Source organism: Clupea harengus, chromosome 10 (assembly GCF_900700415.2).
Source record: "Clupea harengus chromosome 10, Ch_v2.0.2, whole genome shotgun sequence".
Classification (NCBI taxonomy): domain Eukaryota; kingdom Metazoa; phylum Chordata; class Actinopteri; order Clupeiformes; family Clupeidae; genus Clupea; species Clupea harengus.
In genome coordinates, this window is record NC_045161.1 from 6,468,668 (window position 1) to 6,490,280 (window position 21,613).

The 21,613-nt window shown below is 41.2% G+C and overlaps 4 protein-coding genes across 4 annotated transcripts; 2 read left to right on the top strand and 2 right to left on the bottom strand.

The window, feature by feature from the left end:
• The first annotated feature begins 172 nt into the window (after nt 1-172).
• rpl36 (ribosomal protein L36) lies at nt 173-1,621 on the top strand. Its single transcript, XM_012828325.3, has 4 exons — nt 173-296; nt 791-885; nt 1,019-1,153; nt 1,506-1,621. Exons 2-4 carry the CDS (start codon nt 793-795, stop codon nt 1,593-1,595), a joined length of 318 nt encoding a protein of 105 aa, XP_012683779.1. The 5' UTR covers nt 173-296; nt 791-792; the 3' UTR covers nt 1,596-1,621.
• On the bottom strand, nt 1,617-9,686 carry lonp1 (lon peptidase 1, mitochondrial). Its single transcript, XM_012828398.3, has 18 exons — nt 9,093-9,686; nt 8,496-8,584; nt 8,273-8,392; nt 7,695-7,965; nt 7,471-7,532; nt 7,224-7,353; nt 6,566-6,649; nt 6,080-6,300; nt 5,755-5,893; nt 5,344-5,522; nt 5,163-5,250; nt 4,915-5,037; nt 4,704-4,820; nt 4,439-4,579; nt 4,157-4,322; nt 3,644-3,864; nt 3,259-3,423; nt 1,617-3,023 (listed from the first exon to the last, which is right to left on the bottom strand). The coding sequence occupies exons 1-18, from the start codon at nt 9,681-9,683 to the stop codon at nt 2,868-2,870; spliced, it is 3,063 nt and encodes a 1,020-aa protein (XP_012683852.2). The 5' UTR covers nt 9,684-9,686; the 3' UTR covers nt 1,617-2,867.
• Nucleotides 9,687-12,676: 2,990 nt separating this feature from the next.
• Nucleotides 12,677-14,823, top strand: larp6b (La ribonucleoprotein 6, translational regulator b). The gene is made up of 4 exons (XM_012828386.2): nt 12,677-12,788; nt 12,909-13,028; nt 13,157-13,370; nt 13,545-14,823. Exons 2-4 carry the CDS (start codon nt 12,910-12,912, stop codon nt 14,646-14,648), a joined length of 1,437 nt encoding a protein of 478 aa, XP_012683840.1. The 5' UTR covers nt 12,677-12,788; nt 12,909; the 3' UTR covers nt 14,649-14,823.
• Nucleotides 14,824-15,058: 235 nt separating this feature from the next.
• Nucleotides 15,059-17,930, bottom strand: LOC105901009 (vimentin type intermediate filament associated coiled-coil protein). The gene is made up of 2 exons (XM_012828403.3): nt 17,109-17,930; nt 15,059-16,900 (listed from the first exon to the last, which is right to left on the bottom strand). The coding sequence occupies exons 1-2, from the start codon at nt 17,297-17,299 to the stop codon at nt 16,546-16,548; spliced, it is 546 nt and encodes a 181-aa protein (XP_012683857.1). The 5' UTR covers nt 17,300-17,930; the 3' UTR covers nt 15,059-16,545.
• Nucleotides 17,931-21,613: the final 3,683 nt, after the last annotated feature.

The following is a 21,613-nucleotide window of genomic DNA, read 5'->3' on the forward strand; positions in this document are numbered from 1 at the left end:
GTTGTAGTGTTTTGGGGGTTACGTGCATTTCTCACTTTCTGCTATTTAGTTTGTACCATGAATGAATATGACAAGTCGTGATATTTTCAGAGCTTTAGATTGTAATTCATTTGTATTTCCAAATTTCTAGTGACTTTTCATACGATTAAAAATCCACACACACCAACGTTCGCTTTGTTGTGATCAACAGATGGCGCTGTTTGTATTTCTTTAGAAATTCCTCAAGTGCCTGAATAGAATTTCTAGCTTCCGCCAATAGACGTTCCTTCCGGTTTTGGACGCCATTAGAGACGCAGGTATGAATTCTGTAATTGCTACGCTATTAGTTGGAATCTAAGCTTTATCTTTGACATCTTACATACTTTTTGTACATAACCTGTATCAAAGTAACCGGGACACATTTCTAAACCCACATACAGAGTATTTCACTGCCAAATGAAAATTACAATGAGTATCACTGACGTTGAAGTCTTCATTCTCTCGACCCTTTCCACACGAGAGGAGCGGTCTTATCAATATGATAATTTGAACCCCATGTTATACAAATGCTATTTAATGTCTATTTTCTTTGAAATGCATGGAGTGCGTTGTGTCAAATGTGAACCAAGGGAAAAGCGACGTTAGCCTCCTTGCTAACGTCATTAACAATATATTGGTTATACCACGACTTGTGTTCAGAGCAGGTAGTGTATAGGATGCTGAGTTTGATAACGCGTCGTCTCCGCCTTGAATGTGTGAACTAACGTTACGTTACTTGTTCCAGCTAACTCTTTTTATTCTTTTCAAACAGAGATGGCAATTCGGTATCCCATGGCAGTGGGCCTTAACAAAGGCCACCCAGTGACTAAAAATGTGGCCAAGACCAAACACAGCCGCAGGAGAGGGGTAAGATTGTGTTTCTTTGTATATAACTCAGGGTTATATCGTTTACCGTTAGTGTCATGGTGTAAGGTGCTGCTCTAAACTACTTACTGCCTGAAATCTATGTTACTGAGATGCTATTTACATTGTTTTTCAGCAACTGACCAAACATGCCAAGTTTGTACGTGATATGATCCGTGAGGTGTGTGGCTTTGCCCCCTACGAAAGGCGTGCTATGGAGTTGTTGAAGGTGTCCAAGGATAAGCGTGCCCTCAAGTTCATTAAGAAAAGGGTATGTTTTCCCCACCTTTCCAGCTCCTTTTTCACCATGGATGCTCTAGTGCTGTAATGTTTGTGGATTTGATTATATAGAAGCATGGGATATGGGTGTGACTAGGGTTTTGACTAAATCAAGGCTCCCAAGTTGGAATTGGGGATATGGTGGTTAAACTTTGCATAGTGCTATGGTACAATCCCCCCCCCCCCCCCCCCCCCCCCCCCCCCTTTTTTTTAGATGGTCAAATCTGTGTATCTCAGGGCTTTGCTGGAGTTTGTCATGTGTGCACAGTCAGGGTTTTGCTAAATATTATTAAATGATTTTACTGGCACATGTAATGACCAAGCTTTGTGCTTGTTTTCTTCAGGTGGGAACTCACATCCGCGCTAAGAGAAAGAGGGAAGAGCTGAGCAACATCCTGGCCGCCATGAGAAAGGCTGCTGCCAAGAAGGAGTAACCTAATAAATGACAATTTGTATTGTGGTCATGGAAGTATTGTGTTTTTATTGATTGATTCTGGTGAACAGTGTGCAGTGGAAGGGAATGTTGGTGTACATGCTCTGTGTACACCATGATGTTCAGGCCAGGCTTGCAAGATGCTGTGGTTCTTGGAGGAAGTCCATTACTGAAGTGTGGGTTAAAGACACCGACGCATCAGCTTGAAATAGTGCTGTTAAACTTTGGCATGGATGCTCAGGACGGTTAGGGATGTGAATCACAAAAGTGTGTATATATATCTGAAAAGGACTGAGTATTGAGCCAGGACATAATTGTGGATTTAGTGATTTACACAATAGAGGCCAGACTATTATACCTAGACCATTTCTGAAATTGAAAATCATTTGAACGGATGGCAAAACCCAAATTGGTTTGTGGGTAAGTAGGCCTCTAAAGTGGCAAACCCCATGGGAAATTGAAATGCAGTGTTGGCTACTAACCTTACATCAGTCTGATATGAGGATGGATGCTGTATCTCCAGTTCATAAACCTCGATGTAGAATATTAACAAATGACAATTCAGCAGTGCACTTCTGCAAATCAAAGTGAAAGTGTAATCTCTATGCAACTTGAATTCTAAGTGCATCACTACACAACTTCAGGGACTAGATATGTAAACAAAATGAAAGATATTTTGGGGAAATGCTTTTGTCTTGCCTTAAGATTTACCATTGGTCCTTCAAAAACAACTTCAAAGGACACATTTAAATTCATAGTTAAGGCATGAAGCTCAATGTGAGGAAACTAAATGAAATGTTGGAGCAAGAACCCAGTGATTCTATACGACCATTGTGCTGTACCAACTGTCCACATGAGTTTAAGGGTATTTAAATAAACCAAACCACACTTTAAATTAGTGCTTTAACTCAGAAGCAAAAGAAACACATATTCAGAAATCAACAATTCAAAAATCTGGAATATTGATCAGGTTCCATCATTGTATACAACATACACACATATGTCAAATAAAGAGGGATGTATGTCAAGGCTGCGTAGCAGCAATATCATGATCAACTGTCTGGCTTGAAGATAATTAAGCTGCCAGCCTACGCCCCTATCCATGTCCATACAACTGATAGCATCCTTTTAACCCATGTCTCAAACAAACTGATAATGGGGAATTGGCCCCTCAACTAACAGCAATGATGCACTTCAGGGGGAGATGTTATGGCATATGTTCATTGGATTTAAAAAAAAAAAACAGTGTAAACACTGCCAGTCATTTTTAACATCAGTCAGTCTGTTCGGGGAAGACGATCTTGTAGATTTGTTCATAATGTTCTACAAAATGCACCTCCAGGCCTTCAGTGATGTAATCTGGAAGGTCTGAGAAATCTTTCTTGTTTTCCTCTGGCAGTAACATGCAGGTCACACCAGCCCTCTTGGCCTGCAAATGATTTAAGTTTGGTCAGTGATCCTCATGAAAACAAAAGGTGGAGCACAGAGCAGCGACTTTGGCAAGACGACCACCTAGTCAGGACAGATACAATAGAGCTTTGTACTGCAGCATGAAGAAAATCTTTTAAAAGTCATAGCTACTGAATATTATCTCTCCTTTGTACGTCGCTTTGGATAAAAGCGTCTGCTAAACGACTAAATGTAAATGTACATGTACAACTCACAGCAATGGTCTTCTCCTTGATTCCACCCACAGGGAGGATTTTGCCAGTCAGGGACAACTCTCCAGTCATGGCCACATTCTGACGTGCTGGGGTGTTAGTGGCCAAGGACAGCAGGGCTGTCACTATGGTGCAGCCAGCACTTGGCCCATCTTTTGGAGTAGCACCCTAGACAGATGTTTCATGATTTAGACTTACAACATAAAACGACAGCAGGAGGTACCATACAAAGTATTTACAAATTAGACAATAAATTGGTGCTCAAGTATTCAAAAGGTGCTATACATAGTTTTTAATGACAAAAGTAAAAATGCTAAAAAGGGCTTATACAAAGACAGTAACGTGAACCTTATGATTAAAATGATGTTTTGCCTGAACTGAGTCATACCTCTGGGACGTGAAGGTGTAAGTGAGAGCTGATGAGAACGTCATTTTCAGGCAGCTGCTTCATGAGGAAGGAGCGAGCAAAGGTATAGGCAATTTTGACACTCTCCTTCATCACATCGCCTAGCTGCCCAGTCATCTCGAGGGATCCGTCTTTTGGTCCATCTGTCCCTGAATGGTCCCGAGGCCGTCGCAGAGAGGTTTCGATAAAGAGTGTGGAACCACCTGAACATAAATGAGACACGAGGGTGGAGGTGAGTTGCTGAGTAGAACAATGAGCAATAGAACAATGACTAGAACAGAAAAAAGTAAGTAAAAGTTAAAGTAGTTCAGAAATACCCTAACCATAAAAGCTATTTATTTAAAATTTACCATTTCCCAGTCAAACCAATGATTTTTATTTTGTTCTTCAGTTACTTTAATGCCTCCCTTTTTTGTTCACGAGTGTTAAACTGTTGGTGAAGACTACCTAATTGTTGACTACCTGTGTTGTATACATCACATTATGCTTTCTTACCCATAGCCGTCCAGGCCAATCCCATGACAACGCCCGGAGGGGTGACATCATACATTCGATCTACAGTGAAGATGGGTTTACCAACGTAGTCCTGCAGAATTTCAGGTGTGACCTTCACTGCGCTCTCCTCGCCATTTACAATGCGGAAGGCAACTTTGCGGAAAACCTTAAAGCAGAGGTACAGAAATAGAAATCAGCTTTGTATTATGATAACCAAGTGTATATTAATGTACAGTTAATGGAATGTTTTATTTTTCTTATATGCTACTGCGTTGATATTACCTTCTCCACTTGCTTCTGAAGGTTCCTGACCCCACTTTCTCTACAATACTGCCTTATGAGAACTTTCAAAGCCTCAGAGGAGATTTCAGTTTTCTGCTCATCCAGTCCACAAAGGGTTCGTAGCTGAGGCACCAGGTATCTCTGCGTTTGAGTGAACAAGAAGGTATCTGTAATTCAAGCTCCACATTTCTGGACGGTCTTAAAATCCTCATAGTCATTCAATAATTTGCCATTGACGCCCAGCATGTCGTGGGAGAAATATTACCTCTGCTATGACTAGTTTTTCCTGGGCTACATATCCAGACACATTGATCATTTCCATACGATCTCTCAGGGGTTCTGGAATGGTGTCAGTCACATTGGCGGTACAAATAAATAGAACCTAGATAAGAAAGAAAGACAGTTGTGATGACAGGAACTGTGGTGCACATACCGCAATATCTTTAGTTTAAGGAATTATGGAGCACATGTGATACCTTGGACAAATCCACAGCCACATCAAGGTAATGGTCAAGAAAGTTTGCATTCTGCTCTGGATCTAAAAGCTCCAGAAGGGCTGACGAAGGGTCACCCTGGTAACCTCGTCCAATTTTGTCCACCTATCAGAAATTTGACACAGACAGCGTTGTGTTAAACACATATTCTATAGCATCCCGATGCATTATAACCCTAAGCACACTTCTCTATCACCCCACTACTAAAGTAGTGATATCAACTAAAATACCTCATCAATTAGCACCAGAGGATTTTCAGTTTTAGTCTTCTTTAAGCACTGGATGATCTTTCCAGGCATAGCTCCCACATACGTCCTCCTGCAAAATCACAAGGGCTGTTATAGGCTATTCAACAGCACGAAATGAAATGAAGCGGTCATTAATTGCTGGTGCGATGGGAATATGACCCACCTGTGACCTTTAATTTCTGCAACATCAGTCATACCACCCACACTGAAACGGAAATATTCCCGGTTTAGTGCTCGGGCAATGGACCGGGCAATACTGGTTTTTCCCACACCTGGGGGGCCGTAGAAACACAGGATCTTTCCCTGTGTGCTGCCCCGTAACTGGCTCACTGCAATGAACTCCTGTTTGATAAAAGAAAGGAATGCCATCAATATATCATTTCAAAATATATCAATCACTAAGGTACAAATTAATGTCCATAATGAATAAAATAAGACCAATTACTTAATATACCAAAATACTATTTAAAATTGAAACAGTGATAACTAATTTTAAAGAGGATAAAACATTTTTCACTTCACACATTTTTACACTCAATTCAACTGGCTTCATTTGACTCTGCTAATTTCTCACCAGAATACGTTTCTTCACATCGTCCATCCCATAATGATCTTCCTCAAGCACTTCCTTTGCTCGGCCCAGCTCCAGATTTTCTGTGCTATAGGTTCCCCATGGCATGGAAGTCAGCCAGTCCAAATAGTTACGTGTAACACTGCAGAATTACAACAGGACAAGAGAGGTGATTGGACATATCTAACACTATGTCGTCATCATCATAATGTAACTCATTATAGATAACACCATGCAGAACAACAACAACAGCTAGTTTCTTTACAGTCAGTTTGCAGCAAGTAATTCCACAACAGTAAAATACAAATAGTTTAAAAAAAAGACTAACTTGAACTCAGAGGAATGATTATCAAGCAGGCCAAGCTTGTTTAACTCTTCGTTGATTACATCCATAACGTGCTGTGGCACCACTCTTTCCTTCAGTCGCTCCCTGAACTTCTCCTCAATGGCGTCTTTGTCTTCTTTTTCCAGGCCGAGTTCCTTCTTAATGATCTTCAGCTGCTCCTGTAGAAGGTACTTCCTGTGGGTCAGCTTGATCTTCTCCTCAACCTATGAAACAGGAACAAAACATTGTGTAATTTCAGCTGGACACAAAATAATGACTTTACCCAACACAAATAATAGCTGTTGGGATTCCCACTCTCCACCAACTCCAACTGTTTCATGTCTGTCATTTACAATTCATCACTACTTGTGTAAAATGTCACGAATAATTAGAGCATCCTCATGTTACAAACAAACATGCGGATGATTTGATAGCCATGCCAAGGTCAATGTCAGGCTGAAGGACATAACATGAAAATGGGACACTTACCTCCCTTCCCAGGCGTTGCTGTAGCTTGCTGAGCTCATATTCTTTCTTTAACAGAGACAGTGCCTTGTACAGACGTTTGGGGATCTGCACAATAGATAAAGCAGTGTTATTTACAGACACGTTTCTTCATTTACAACATGTAAATGTGAAAGATCTAGTTCTACACTAAATCCTTCCAGCAGCCTCATGTTAATTTCTAAAAATCTACACTTGACCGCTGGTCGGATTCAAACCCGGGTCCCTGTGGGATATGGTTGGGATGCCCACTGTGGAAAATGTGTAGGATTTAGGGAGATCTATTTGTAAAAATGGAATATAGTATTCATAATTATGTTTTCATTAGTGTGCAATCTCATGTAATTACACACCGTTGTTTTCATTAGCTTAGAATGAGCCCTTCATATCTACATAGGGAGTGGGTCCTCTTCCACGGAGTCCACCATGTTGCACCGCAATGTTTCTACAGTAGCCCAGAACGGACAAACCATAACACTTGCTCTAGAGAAGGCCTTTTGCATGGCAACTGACAGCCACCATAGGTTATCCTGCTTGCTTGGAAAGGTGGGGGTGACGGAGGGGAATTCAGTTGGTTGCAATCTGCAACCTCACCTCTAGATGTCACTAAACCCTACACAATGCACCTTTAATGACCACTCACATTGGTCTCCTCCAGAACATCCTGAAGCTCGTGTGACTCTGCCCCAGTGAGAGCTGCACCCATGTCACTCAGGTAGATGGGATTATCAACCACTCTCTGTCCAGCCTGCATCATCTGCAGCACAGACTCTCTAAAGACCAAATGATATAATTAACTCCATAGAACAGCAATATTGAACATTTGAAAATTGAAATGTATGTATTTAAAAACAGACACAAATGGCACATATAAAGATCTTTTTACACACCTGTATAGAGGATTCAAAGCAATGATATCTCGAATAGTCTTGACTATTTCTGCAGTTAATGCCTAAACAGGAACATAAAGATTTCAATCAGTTTGTAACTCTTACATGATGAGAATTAAGAGCTGGTATGAAGGCCTAAAATGTGTCAATTAAAGCAATTATACAATATCATCTGAGGAAAGATTAAAGCTATTATACAATATCATCTGAGGAAAGGCCAGTACCTTGACTTCTTCCGTGGTCTGGAACTCCTCGTGCACGACATTGTCTACCTCCACCATGAGGATATCATTGGAGGTGTTAGGCAGTGGCACAGGCTCCACAGTCAGGTCTGCATCCTTCACAGTGTCCTCCATGGCCTCAGCAAGAGGGCCTTCCTTCCGCGTGCGTTTGGGCTTACGACGTGGGGGCTTCAGTTGGCCTCCCTCCCCCTCAGATTCCACAGGAGATGGAGGTTCATCTGGCTCCACATCCAGTTGCTTGTTAATACGAACTCTAGCAAAGATACAGAATATTTAACACTTGCCATTAAAGTTTTACTAGGATAATTAATGACAAATGATTCAACTCATTCCTTTTACTCAATTATATAAAAATACATACTTTTTCAATTCAAGTCGTCAGATTATTACATTGATTTTATCATACGGAAATTTAGACATTTGGTTGATTTGCTTGACCACATAAAACGTTATGCTTATGGGTACTGAAATTCGTTCAAATTGTGTCAGCTCAAAAACGACACAAAACTGCAGTGGCATGAATGTTTTACATGTAAAAGAACATGCAATAGAGGAATTACCGTCTGTGCCCCATGACAATCATACGGAGTTTGTCTCCAAGGTCCTGCATCTCGTGTATTTGCACAAAAGTGCCAGTGCTGTAGATGGCATCCAAGCTTTCCACAACGTCTACCTCATTGCTAATTCAAGAGATGAAATGGTAGAGATGTTAGACAGCACTGTGGGCATTAGAGAACAGGTGATAATAGTTAGGGTGTTTTAGAGGATCCAAGGGGTCCTTACCTGTCATCTTTCTTTAGAAAAACACCAGCATAAGGTTGAGCCAACCTCACTTTTCGTCTCAAAAGGTCCATTAGGGGTTTATTCTTCACCTAAGAGGAAATCGTAACCAAAACAGATAGAAATGCAGTGTTTATGCCTCGAGACTGCGTTCTTCTTTAAAGGCATACAACCCCCCAAACTTTCAATTCTAAAAACCAAAATAGTACTGTTTAACCGTATGAGGGCTATCCAGACTGCAGTTACCATTTATACAAAACAAAAAGAAGTATACAGAGCTACAGAAAACTGTACAAACTGTGAAAAACAGTTACTGTAAAATAACTGTACACAATTACTGAGTTGGTATAACAGGCCACACTTGTTAGACTACAATTATGCATTAAACTCCTGGAAATGTGCAGTGCTCGTGCTCCGGCTTAAAGCAGCGGATGATGTAATCGGCAGCAAGCGCTGTTTAGGTGCAAACTGCCTGTTACAACACACCTCTCCCACTGCATCGAAATGTATATGACTGTATATGTATGTAATGTTATAATGACATCTATTTTCAAAACTGTATCTCCATTGTATTTCCATTCTATTAAAGCGAAGTTTTACCTCAATAATTTTGATGAATCGAGGGAAAACTGGGTTTCTACTGACGGCGATAAGGGGTACATTAGGGAAAACCTCTGGCACCATCATGGTTGTAAGGGCAGTCATTTGCGGATTACTATAACCTGCCCCACCGTCACCACTAGCTTCATCCCCTCCTGAACCACCGGTTTCGGATCCATCTTCTCCTGAAAATCCGCTACCCCGGTTTCCATAAAAGTACCTCCTCTGCTGACAGCCGACAGAAGCTCCACCATGTCCAGTAATGTCCTTGGTATAGCCAAACACACTTGCAATCCGTCTCCATTTGTTAATATTACCATAGCGTATCGCTCCTGTCATTGATGAGCTGATGTTACCAAAGGAGTCATTGCATAAGGAGGTTTTCCATGTGAAACTTGAGGTAGAATAACAGCGATTCGTGACCTTGCTTGACGTTATGAGTGTATCTCCTCCATTGCTACTCCTGAGGACTTGTCCCGCTGAACCTGGACAATTTTTAAATGGAGTAATCCCACTTCTGTAGGATTGTTTTAACGCTCCCAACATCCTCATGTAAGTCGCCATGTTTGCTATGGAGTTTTCTAGAGACATGCGCATCTTCCGGCAAAGTTTGATTGCGTCATCAAATCTCCTCCCACTGTTTTCACGAGTTTTTACCTATGTGCTTTGACAATGCTTTGTTGGCCAGTTGTTAATGACGTTTTTATTAGAATTACTGCAGACTGAAAGCTAGACACATTTTGTTGAGGGAGAGAAAAGTATATGTCCTATCCACATGACAAAAGACCGAAGGACGTTTATGCTGAAAAGAGCAATCAAAAGATCAGAGACAAGGGAGGTGTCTGTTTCCAAATCAACAACTTTCAGCAATAGTAACTAAAGGGCACAATGTCTCCTTGACTTGACTAACTTGATCACTGACATCTTGCAAACTGTGTAGGCTGAAAGATAATATTTAGTACCCAATAGAGCTTGATCACTTTGCCCTGCAAAGACAACTCAAAAGCACAAATATCCCAAGCTGAAGGTTTTTTTGCTTGTTTCCCTTAGACAGATATGAAAAGATTCCAAAAGTGGTCTTAGGAAAAAAGTCTTGCCATTGTCTATACAACACTAACATTTTGTTATATTAAAACGTTTAATAGCAGTGTGTTAGACTAGGGTTCCAGGAATTGGTTTTCTGGCTAATTTGCACCTAATACAAGTCTGTACAATTGTAAAACTTCATTATTTGCAAATATTTAAACAACTTATTGATTAGAAAATCTCCAGTTTGTGTACATTTTATTAAATAACTTTCCCTAAGATGTTAACAACAGACCTCCCTTTTGACTGTGGCGCAATTTGAAGAGATAAATCTCCCCAAAATACAAATTCTGCCACTAAGCAGCCACCATTATATAGAAAGCGAAAAAATCCCTCTTTATTACAAGACTTAATGCTGCTGGCTCCTTTTGTGTTACACATAATGATGAATATTCATTGAACTTGTTTGATGCATTGCATTCTTCATGAAGGAAGTCGGGAATGTCTGATGTGTCTCTTCTGGTGTCTGTCTGTCACAGTGCTGGAGTTGCATATAAGTATACTTATTAAACAACAACAACAACAACAAGCATGTTGGGCTCACCCCACTCGGAGAGAAGCACTCAGAGAGAGAGGGACCCCGGGCTTACTCCCAGACTGCAGCAGGCGAGAGAGAAGCAATATTAAACACATCGCACAAGGTTTATATAGATAGACGTTTATCTAATGCTGACGCCATAAATGTTTAACATCTCAGTCATTCTAGGTCCTTGACTGAGCTTCTTGTCTCCCAAGGATGTCTGTTCTTCCCAGGGTCGAGAAAGCACATTTCAACCCTGTCACCACTGAGCTCACCCAAACATGCTCTTGCACATATGCAGACTAAGTGGCACCTAATAATCTAAGTTACACACACACAGAAACACAGAAAAGCCATGCCCCTGCTTACATAAGCACATGATTCATACAAGGTATATACTAATACAAGACACTTGATTAGTATATTCTGAAGTCATTAACAGTGTTTCGAAATGATCTCCATCATGTAAAGATCTCAGGGTCACAGAGTGTACTGTTTGAGGGCAGGGGAAGATTCCATTTATTTCAGTGATGTTTGCATGCCCGAATTACAGGCTAGGCAGCATCTTTCAAATGGGGAACATTATCATGGCTATGTATTTAGCAGGTGTTTTTATCAAACGTGACTTACAAAACATATATATATAATTTTATAACTTTAACATATGAAAAAATAAATATACATTGTGCATAACAAAATGTATGATAGCCATTCTGTGCATAATTAGCATAGGGCCCACTGAGTTGGCTTGTGATGAGTCAGCATGGTACAACATGGACCATGGTGCCTCTGTGGACATTCAGACAATTCCACAACGAAATAATTTCCCCTGATTTGTAGTTGATGCATTTGTTGAGGACTGAGTTATGGTGTCTGAATTGTGACTGATGACTGACTTACATTTCTCAACTATCATAAGCCAGCCTCTTGTTAAGGAAGCTCTCGAGCTTGCAACACGCACTAGGAGAGAGCTGGGACGAAAGTATACTCCAACTTCAATTCAACGATTATGGACATACATCATTGGGTCAAAACATAAGGCATTTTAACCTTCATCCATCTGCCAAACATCTATACAAATTTAATTAGCAGTTGGTTTTATTTCTAGTTTGAAATTTTGGTTTTCATGTAAAGGTTCAACTTTATTCTGTAGATTATTTAGTGATATTGACAATCCCAGACGTTCTTGTAGCATGCTTGTTTACACGCAATACAAGCTAGGCTATAATGGCAAATTGCAGAACCCCCAGATATTCTAAAAAAAACTGCATCAATATCTATGTTTATACTTTGATTCGTGGAAGTGAGAAACGGAAGAGCAGTTTTAGTATGACAAATTGGGCGTATCAGTTAGGGGGATTTATGGAGACATCTGGGCTAAGGTCATAATGGGCACCTATGTTCAACGTTTTGACTCAGAAATAAACACAACTAAATACCGGTAACATGATTCATGATAAAAAAAATACTATTCTATTATATCTATTTATAAGGCAAAATCATCCGTAGCGCATCATATTTCCATAACTGCAAGACACGCTTGATGATGACAAAGGCTATGATTACAGACATACACTAAAATATGGTGTAGTCCGGAGGATTTCATGATTTTAATTGTTTCTTTTAACTTTTGTCCTGTATGTTACAATCGTCCCGACGAGGAGAGACGAAACTAACATGCGGTTATTCCACTTTTGCTCAGATTATACCTAAATGGTTTTGTCCAGGTCTGTTAATGCAACTGTATTTGCCAGAGGACAGACTGGCTTTCAGTCTCATACGATCTCTATACAACTATTGCATCGTCCCGTCTCTCCCCTATTTGATATGGAGAGGTACACCAACCATGGTCATGGCCGAAATAAAAATTTCTCCGTGCATTTAAATAAAACCAGAAAAGTGTGGTCTAATGAAAGCACTAAAGGAATTCACTTTTAACACCGTGCCTCGGCTTCCAATAGAACACGTGATCTCCTCTATTGTTACATCACCTGCAATTGTTTAGCAATCATGACGTTCTGATTCGATTTCTAATTAACATGCCAAACACACAGGTGCGGTGACAGAGGGAAATCGTCCTAAAGCAGCAGGTAGGCCTATCTCTTTATGTGTTGCATTGTATTTGTTCAGAAATTGAAGGGAGTTAATTCGAAGAATTGTAAATTATTCATGGAAAATTAATTAATTGATTGTATGTGACTTTTCTTTAGCATGTCCTCGCCCACCTACACGGACATCTTTCAGTGCGAAGATTGTACTTCACAGCAGTCCCCGGAATCTAAACACCCATTCCCTTGTACTGATGACGGGTTGAATGACAGTTTTGACGGGTAAATTATAATTCAAAGATTTGTATCAATCAGACGAATGAGAAATGAATGTCATGAGCATCGCGGAGAGACATTTGGTAGATTGCTTAATGAAACTTGGATATCTTTTTTCCATTTGCTTAAAAAAGGAGCTCTGCAGAGTTGACTGATGTGTTTGAGGAGGACTGCTTGGAGGGAGATGCCTGGAGTCCACCAGTTGCTGAACTGAGACAGAGCATAACTATTCAGTTGGAAAGTTACCTGTCTAATGAAAATCTGGCTGAAGATGCCTTCTTGTTGAAACATGTGCAAAGGAACAAGATGGGCTATGTGAGCCTTAAGTTGCTAACATCCTTTAAAAAGGTATGACCTGTTTCAAAATGTTTTTGGGCTCATCCTGATGCTGGGGTTATTTGTCTTGTATTTGAAATACTACTAGACACTGTAGTCATTTGAATAATAATTATTGCTATGTCTGACCATGTAAAAAGGCAGCCTGAAATTGTAGATATTACATTTATATTGTATGTCCTCTAGATCCGGGAGTTGACACGTGACTGGCGCACCACACTGGCTGCCGCTCGCATCTCTGAGAAACTAGAGGTAAATGAGGAGAGCACCAAAGTGCGACGCAAAACTCCTGTACCTGACTGGCTTCTGTGCATTCCAACAAGTAAGCTGCTGCTGGCTTGGAATTTGCTGGGCAGTTCCACCGAGGAGGAAGAGAATACATCCCCTGGCCTGGAGCAGCAAGACCTCATGGAGATAGCCATGCGTCTTTTCAGTGTCCATGGCACCATCTCCTCCCTCAGGATCCTGCGTCCAGGAAAGGAGTTGCCAGCAGAGCTGAAGAGGTTTGCCAAGAAGCATACCGAGCTGGGCCGTAAGATGTGCGCCGTGGTGGAGTATGAGTATCTGGATGGAGCTCGCAGGGCTTACAAGGCCCTGCAGTCCGAGGAGCAGCAGGGGCGCAAGGGTGTGCGAGTGGTGCTCCTGGGCAGCCGTGGCACGCGTAAACCTACTTCGGCCCAGGATGGCGGCGGCGAAGAGTCATCTGAGGAATGCGTGAAACACGCCTGTAGTAAAAAGCCCAGCCGCAAGGCTAAGCGTTACCCCTACACCCTGGAGGACTCTGTGCTCTACAGCTCCTCAGAATCCGATTTTGCCCCACCCTCCCCCCGTCCTAACCGGAGGGTCAACCGCCCCCAGGCCCTGTATGGCAGTCCCCTTGCCATCCCTCTTGTGTCCTCCTGCCGGAATGACCCCTACAGGGAGCCCCTGTGTAGTCCGATTGGAAGTCCCCTTGTGCCACGCAAGCTGTTCTCCAGCAGCCATGCCACTTCTCCATTGGCAACGCCACAATTAGTCAGCACTCCTAACTCCAACAACAGCTCCTCCTTCAGCAGGAACAAGTGTTCTGGTGATTATTCGCAGGATAGTGCTGTTTTTGTGGGGAGCCCGTGGGTCCGGCGGCGAAAAACTGCTGCTCAGAACCTCTTTCCAGATAAAAGTTATTCCGTGTCACCTGGACACCTGAAGAAATCCATCAGCATCGTGGAGGTGGTGCGTCAGCCAATTGGCCCTGATGGCACCAAGGGTTTCTACAACTGCATTGGAAGAGGGAAGATACTTCTCCGATAGTAATATTTTGATCTGTGCCGTGTAATGCATTATGTCCGGAAGGGCAATTACCAAGCACTTTTTATCCACAGATCAAATTATTTTGTATGTGTTATATCACCTTAATCACACTGTGGGTGGGGGAAAAAAAGTTTTGTATCGAATAAATAAAAACCTGAACTTTCTACGCAACCAATATCTTCTTTACTTCCTAGTTTCATGAGTATTAGTATTCTTAGTTTTATGAGTAATCCCATATGGCTCCTGTTACGTGTTTTGATATTGAATACCAGCCATACAACTTCCTGACATTAACTTCCCAACACCAGGCGTAGTGAATGTATCCAGTGTTGCAACCCAAACTTGGTTGAGTCTGAGTTTCTCCTGACCTGTACAAGAAAGGATGTTTTTAAAAAGCCAACACCCATGCCTAATGTGAAAGTTTTTATTCATGTAAACACAGATCAATCAACAACAGAACAATCCAGAAAATCATTTTATTCTACACCTGAATGGCTTATGGTATGGAACATTTCCACAAATTGCCCACAAACCTCCTTTTACAGAACAGACCGTGTGGCTACAAAGTCTTTACCAGGAGATTACCAGACGTTACATTTGAAATAACTTGAATAGTTACTTCTGCAAGCAGAACACTACACACAGCCATCTGAAAAAAATAGATGCAAAAATAGCTGATGACCCTTTTCTAGGTACCACTGCTGTTTTAATAATGCTGCCCCTTTCATGCGCAGCATCATATGTAATAGATAAAAAGCAAAAATAAAATTTGCATAGACCTTGCTTCACTGAAGCGTTCTTAATAAAGGGCAAGACCACATGCAGGAGTTCAAACAGTGACCTATATCCCATCTCTGCACATTAATGGGATCGATTACAAGTAACGGCAGAGCAGTAAACTGTAAATTGAAAAAGTAACTTCAAGATGTGCAGACAGTGTTTTGTATTGTGGAGGCAAAGAATTGGATGGGGGATATTAGACATGTGAGGGTCAGTCAAGGCAATCTGAAATTGTGTTCTTAAGTTTAAACACTGCAGATGACAGGCTTCAGCGCAGTTTACAACATACAGTATAACTTCTAAGATTATCCTAGGTGGCTACCCCATGTTTCAATTTCACACCAAAATCTACAATTCCCCTTCATGTTTTTTTCAACTGAAGAGTTTTAAACCATCATGCTATAATTCAGCTACACAGTAGTTCAAAATCAACTAATGGTTCCAATTTGAGAGGACAATGGACAGAATTGGACAGAATGCATCCATTTAAAGCTGTTACAGGTGAAACTGTTTTGGAATACAAAGCTTGTTAACTTTGCATTCTGATGGTGAACATAAAAATAGATTCTATGAGAAAACAAAATAATTTCTGATATTGACTTGAGCGATTTAATTAGCAACTAAAACATCAGCGTGGTCCAAATGTATTAACCAATCAGGGAACTTCTAAATGGACTGCCACCCCTTCCTACCCTTTGTTCCCTATGGTCAAGCTGGCAGAAGTTCTCAAGGAATGGCAACAGCTTGTAGTATCTTTAATGTTACTGTGTCCAATTTGAAACAATTTACTAAACAAATCATATTAAATTAAGTTACATATATTATAATCAGAATTAATTTACTAAGTTGATTTCTTATCTGTAGCTCCATCCTTTCACCAAAGGACCATTTGTCTATCTATATTCTTATCTTCGTTTGAAACATGTATTCAAAGCCAACAGACCTCAATATACAAGCTTCAGTAACAATCCATACTCAGCAAAGACCATAACAATATCTCTGACCATAATAAAACCTGCTGTGCCCTCTGGCCCATTACTCTTGAGACACAAGTCATGGAAAGGTCTTCAGGTTCAGCATGCCATGAATAATGTTAAAGTCAAGGAATGTATTTCTCTCAAACAGTGGTTCCAAATACCACTCCATCTAGCTCTTGGTCATCCATGTCGTCCTCGCTAAGGGAGAAATCCTTGTGATTGGATACGCGGTTGGGACTGCAGCTGGACTCTCCATCTGTGAGAGAGGAGTTGACGGCAGCCTCACCCAAGTCAACAACAGGTCCCATTCTCTCAGCTTCTGCCATGTGTGACAGCATCTTGTCCAGCAGTGGGCGACTTTTGCAGATGTTGTCCAAGAGCTGGCACCTATGCTGTAGCTGCCCAATGAGAGCATCCTTTTCCTTCACTGTATGCTGGAACTTCTGGATAGTTTCTTCAGAATGGCAGAGTTTTTCGTGGAGGTAGGATATCTCTCTTAATGAAAGAGCAGTTAAATATCAGGATCATTCGGTCAGAAAACTCAAAATTATACCATATCAGGAAAGTTAATGGGTCAGTAAAGAATCCTATGTTTAGACACTTACATCTAACCTAACATTTAATTATACAGCTCTGGTATACACACTTAAAGCAACGACAGAATGATAGACTTAAAATACTCCTTATGTTAACCTTAACTTACCTGTCTTTGGCCTCGGTTATCTCTTGAGTAGCAGCCCTGAGCTGTTCATCTTTTCGAATGAGGCTTTCAGCCTGCTCACGCACTGTGTTCTCTGCTGCTTCGAGCCTCTGCTCCAGGTCAGCAACCCGCCGATGCAATGCGGCTAAATGTGCATTTGCTTCCCTAATTTGAACCGGTGACGGTGAAGACATGTCACAGGAACAGTAGGGTGATAGAACAACTACACCATGCCAATCTACATTAACCGTTCGGGTTTTATATTAGCCACGTTAGCGTCTCCTACTGCCACGCAGTATGATTTTACAGCCAGTAAATGTTGGCTAGTTGGGGATGGCTAACTTAGCTACGTTAACTTCTTCAGCTACGTTCAAGAGAAAACGACAGCCGTTGACTGCTTCACCATTTAATCCACAAAACGACTTGTACTTCCATTCGCTATGGGAGCCAAGAAAATTCATTGAAAAAATTAAGCCACGTCCGTTGTGGGTGTTCACTTTATCTTTATCTTGAATAACGGTGTCCTGCTTAGATACAAGAAATGCATAGCTAGCTAGCAACTGATCCACTCCTTTGCATCAGCTGCATAACGCTAACTTGTCTGTTGCCTACCTAACATAAGGGTCTCCATGTTTGGAGGCGATTGTTCTGAAATATATAATTCAAACCTTCCTTTAATTGTACTGATTCAAATAGATATCTGCAGATAATCGTTCACCAAAAGTTCCTTCGCAACAAGCTTGGAACCTGTGGATATCAAGCATCATCACGTCCCGGAAGTAATACACACACACTTACGTCAAAACCAGAGAAACAAATGATGCTGGAAGAGAGGCCAAAAGACCTTAAAAAAACATCTGACTTTGTTAGGATTGTCTACTTGTCCACTCACTCACAATATAGAGAAGTCCAGAGCTATGTAGAGAGACTCCATGTTATTTAAAAGTTGAATGTGCCTTATGTTTCATCACTCATTCAGATTGCTTTCTTGATTTCATAAAATGTCATAAAAAGTAAAATTGTAAACCAAAACCATTTGCAATGTACTCTATTTCAAAGGCTTTCAGACATAGCTTTATTTAAAGTTTAAGGCATCATTAAGGCATATACAACTCTTCTCCAGTGCGTTCACCTTGCAATGATGGTAGGCTATAGGCCACTGGAGAAGGACGGCTCTGTAGTAGTGTGCATTGTTTGCACACTAAATAGAATTCAAATAAAATTCTCAGGTGTATGTGAAAACACTACACGAAACAGGAGAGCCGCATCAATTCAGCCGTTCACTGAAACTCCTTCCAACTGACACACCGACCGGAAACACCCTGTCATGGAGACATAACATCAGGGTCCTTGATAGATAGCGCCTGTCAAGGCTAAAGGATTTCTTGGAAACATAAAACATCACGGAGCATTGTCAAGACAGCAAATCAGAAGAGGGAATGTATGAAAGCTGAATGTTAATGGAGATACAGTAAAGTTGCTTCTGATTGACTATGACATCTTCAAAGAGAGACTCCATATTTAGGCCTATAACTCTGAATTAAAGCAACACCATGTATCAATTTTACCTTAAAATAATAGCTTAAAAATAATGTTACAAATCACGGAAACACGTGTTATATTTGTTGTGGTTTATTAAACTAAACATCAACCTAATGCCAAGATGGCACGGGCTTTATGCCCTGGTACAGATAATTTCGAACAGGCTGCATTACCGCCACACACCTGTATGAACTCAGTCCCAATAAAGAACAAATTACATGCAATTGGAACAACAACTGGCATGCTATAAGAACATTGTTAAGTACATTACACACAGAACATTATGCACCCGTCGCGCGGCATTATGGGAACAACTATGCCGGCACGCTACAATCATTTTGGGGGTACACCGACTTGTAATACAGACAATAGCTGCTGTACGCCTGGTATTGCATGTAACTTTGGTGGACAAGGCGCTGCACCTCTCACGAGAACTACAGTACATAAAGCTTTATGGCACCACCTCACACAACAACTAGACCCCTCTGCTAGCTATAAGAAGCATGGTGGTGTAAATAGGAACTATACTTCTCAGCTTCAGGGGGAGCTCAGTAGCAACAAATACCAATTATTTCATAGTGGGGCTTTAAGGAGGGCTAGACAATCTTATTTCTATAGGTAATGTCATTGACCATTAACAACATCTGTGCTTTCACCACTGAGCATAGGTTAACAAATACCCCAAACACAGTTACCTCAAGAGAACTCTTGAAGAAATAGTGCTACGACTTGAAAGTTCTGAGACGAGAGGTTGGTGGGGAAATGGTCGGTGAGGCTGATGCAAGCCCGGAAGGTTCTAGGACAGTAAGGACAAGGGATAGTCACACCTTTCTTGGCTTTTCTCCGCCCCTCTGCTGCTGCTGTCCTGGCCGCTTCATAGGCTGCTACTTTGTGTGAAGAGAGGACTGCCAAAGGGGGCCCTGAGCAGTGGCCTCCCAGGTGTCAGGGTAGAGTCCAATCTTTTTGAGGGAAGACTTCAGGGAAAACCCTCCTTGAAGCGTTTCTTCTGCCCTCACTTGCAACGTATCCCATGAAGTAGTTCCCCACAGAAGATTTGCTTGGGGAGCCGGTGGTCTGGCATGCGCTAACTATATCGACAATGGTGACATTTCAGGACCGTGTGCTGCCAAGGTAGGTGAATGTATCCCATGTGCACTGATGTTGGGCTCCACGGAGGCTTTCCCTGGGGCTGGCTGGAACATTACTTTGGTTTTCTTAGTGTTGATGGTGAGCCCAAAGTTAGTGCAAGCATCAGAGAAGCGATCAATACTGTGTTGCATATCCGTCTCTGAGCTGGCATCGAGGGCACAGTTGTCTGCAAACAGGAAGTCCCAGATGAAACCTGTTCTAACTCTTGAATCTGATGTCAAGTCCTACATCACCATCCCTGAAAGCATCAGTCAGCATGGCAGAAAACATCAGGCTGAACAGGGTTGGTGCAAGCATGCACCATTGGTGATGGGAAAGGGCTCTGATGTACCACCATTGTACTGCACTCTGATGTACCACCATTGTACTGCACCATTGTACTTGCCACACTATCTTAATGAACTTGCCTGGGCAGCCAGACTTAACCATGATTTTCCACAGTCCTTCCCTGCTTCCTTTCCCGGCTACATCTGCATAATATATATTCTTGATATTCTTCAGTTATAATTGAACAAAACCACAAAGAATTAAGTAGAACCTTCTTATTTCCTGTTGTAAGAAGGGTTGGCGTGGGGGCAGTGAGCTGACGAGCTGTTCCTGTCTCTGGTTAACCTGGAGACCTGGAGACTGCAGTGTGCTGTTAATCACTGTAATGAGGTTTTGTGCTGTGCTGTGCCATGTCCCTCATAGTACCCTAGGACAAATGAAAACGAATGCTGATTTGTCTAGAAAGCACATTATGCTAGTTTAGTAGTGTTACTATGTTTTTGAGGGTCACTGCTTTTTATAGCATCCTCGTATTCTTTTTAGTAATTAGCTATATGGACATTTAAAGGAGAAATAAACACACATCCCACCAGCAGACTATTCACTGTGTAGTTTTAATGAGTACACCTTTTGTAAGAATAGGTTTTACAGCACGGCTTTGCCAAATACATTAATTCAATTCAATTTTTGTATTTATTTATATAGCACCAATAACAATCAATGCACCAATAACAATCATGTTGCCTATCCCACAGGCCACCCCTGCTTTAAAGTGCTTTGAGACAAGGTAAGTTGTTAATAGTGTTATATAAATAAATTAAATTGAATAGAATTACAACCAGAAGCTTTTACTTGCCAACATCGCAAGGGTTGATCTTGATTTAGGGCTTCCATGGCATGGCATTCCATGGTATGGCATCCCGTCTCCACTTTTTGTCGTCCATTAGAATCCACTACACACAGAATACACTATATAAAAAAAATAGAAGCATTTTTTAAATGTATTTTTCTCATTTCTTTTGGGGTTTCTTTGTGGGAATCTTGTCCTTCTGTATGTACATAAATCAAATTGAATGGGACTGATATTCGGCGTGGCATCATGCACACTCAAACTTGGAAAAATTGGAAAAACAGTGGCCAGTTTTGGTAACGTTTGTAATTTCTCCCTCTGTAGGCTTTGGGTGTGGTGCTGGCATCACATGTTTCGGGCTATATTGGTTGGATGTTAGCTAGGTCTACAGCCTCATTTATGAAATGGAGAATTCCAGAAGTTTAGACACGCTCATGAATTTCTTTTGGAAATACCACACAATCTTTTTTTATTTATTAATTATTTCTAGCCATAAGCGGACCGTTTTATTCAACTATACAAAAAGTGCATTTAACCCGAGGAGAAGCAACTCATAAGGTAAAGTTGGCAAGCTTATATGTAGTCAAAAAGCCCTAAAACGGGTTGCACTTGTTTCCATTCCCATCCATTATAAAACAGGTCTGTTAGCGTTATAATGATGGTCAGCTGTAGTTTCTTGAATCAGAGGGTAACTTGGTTA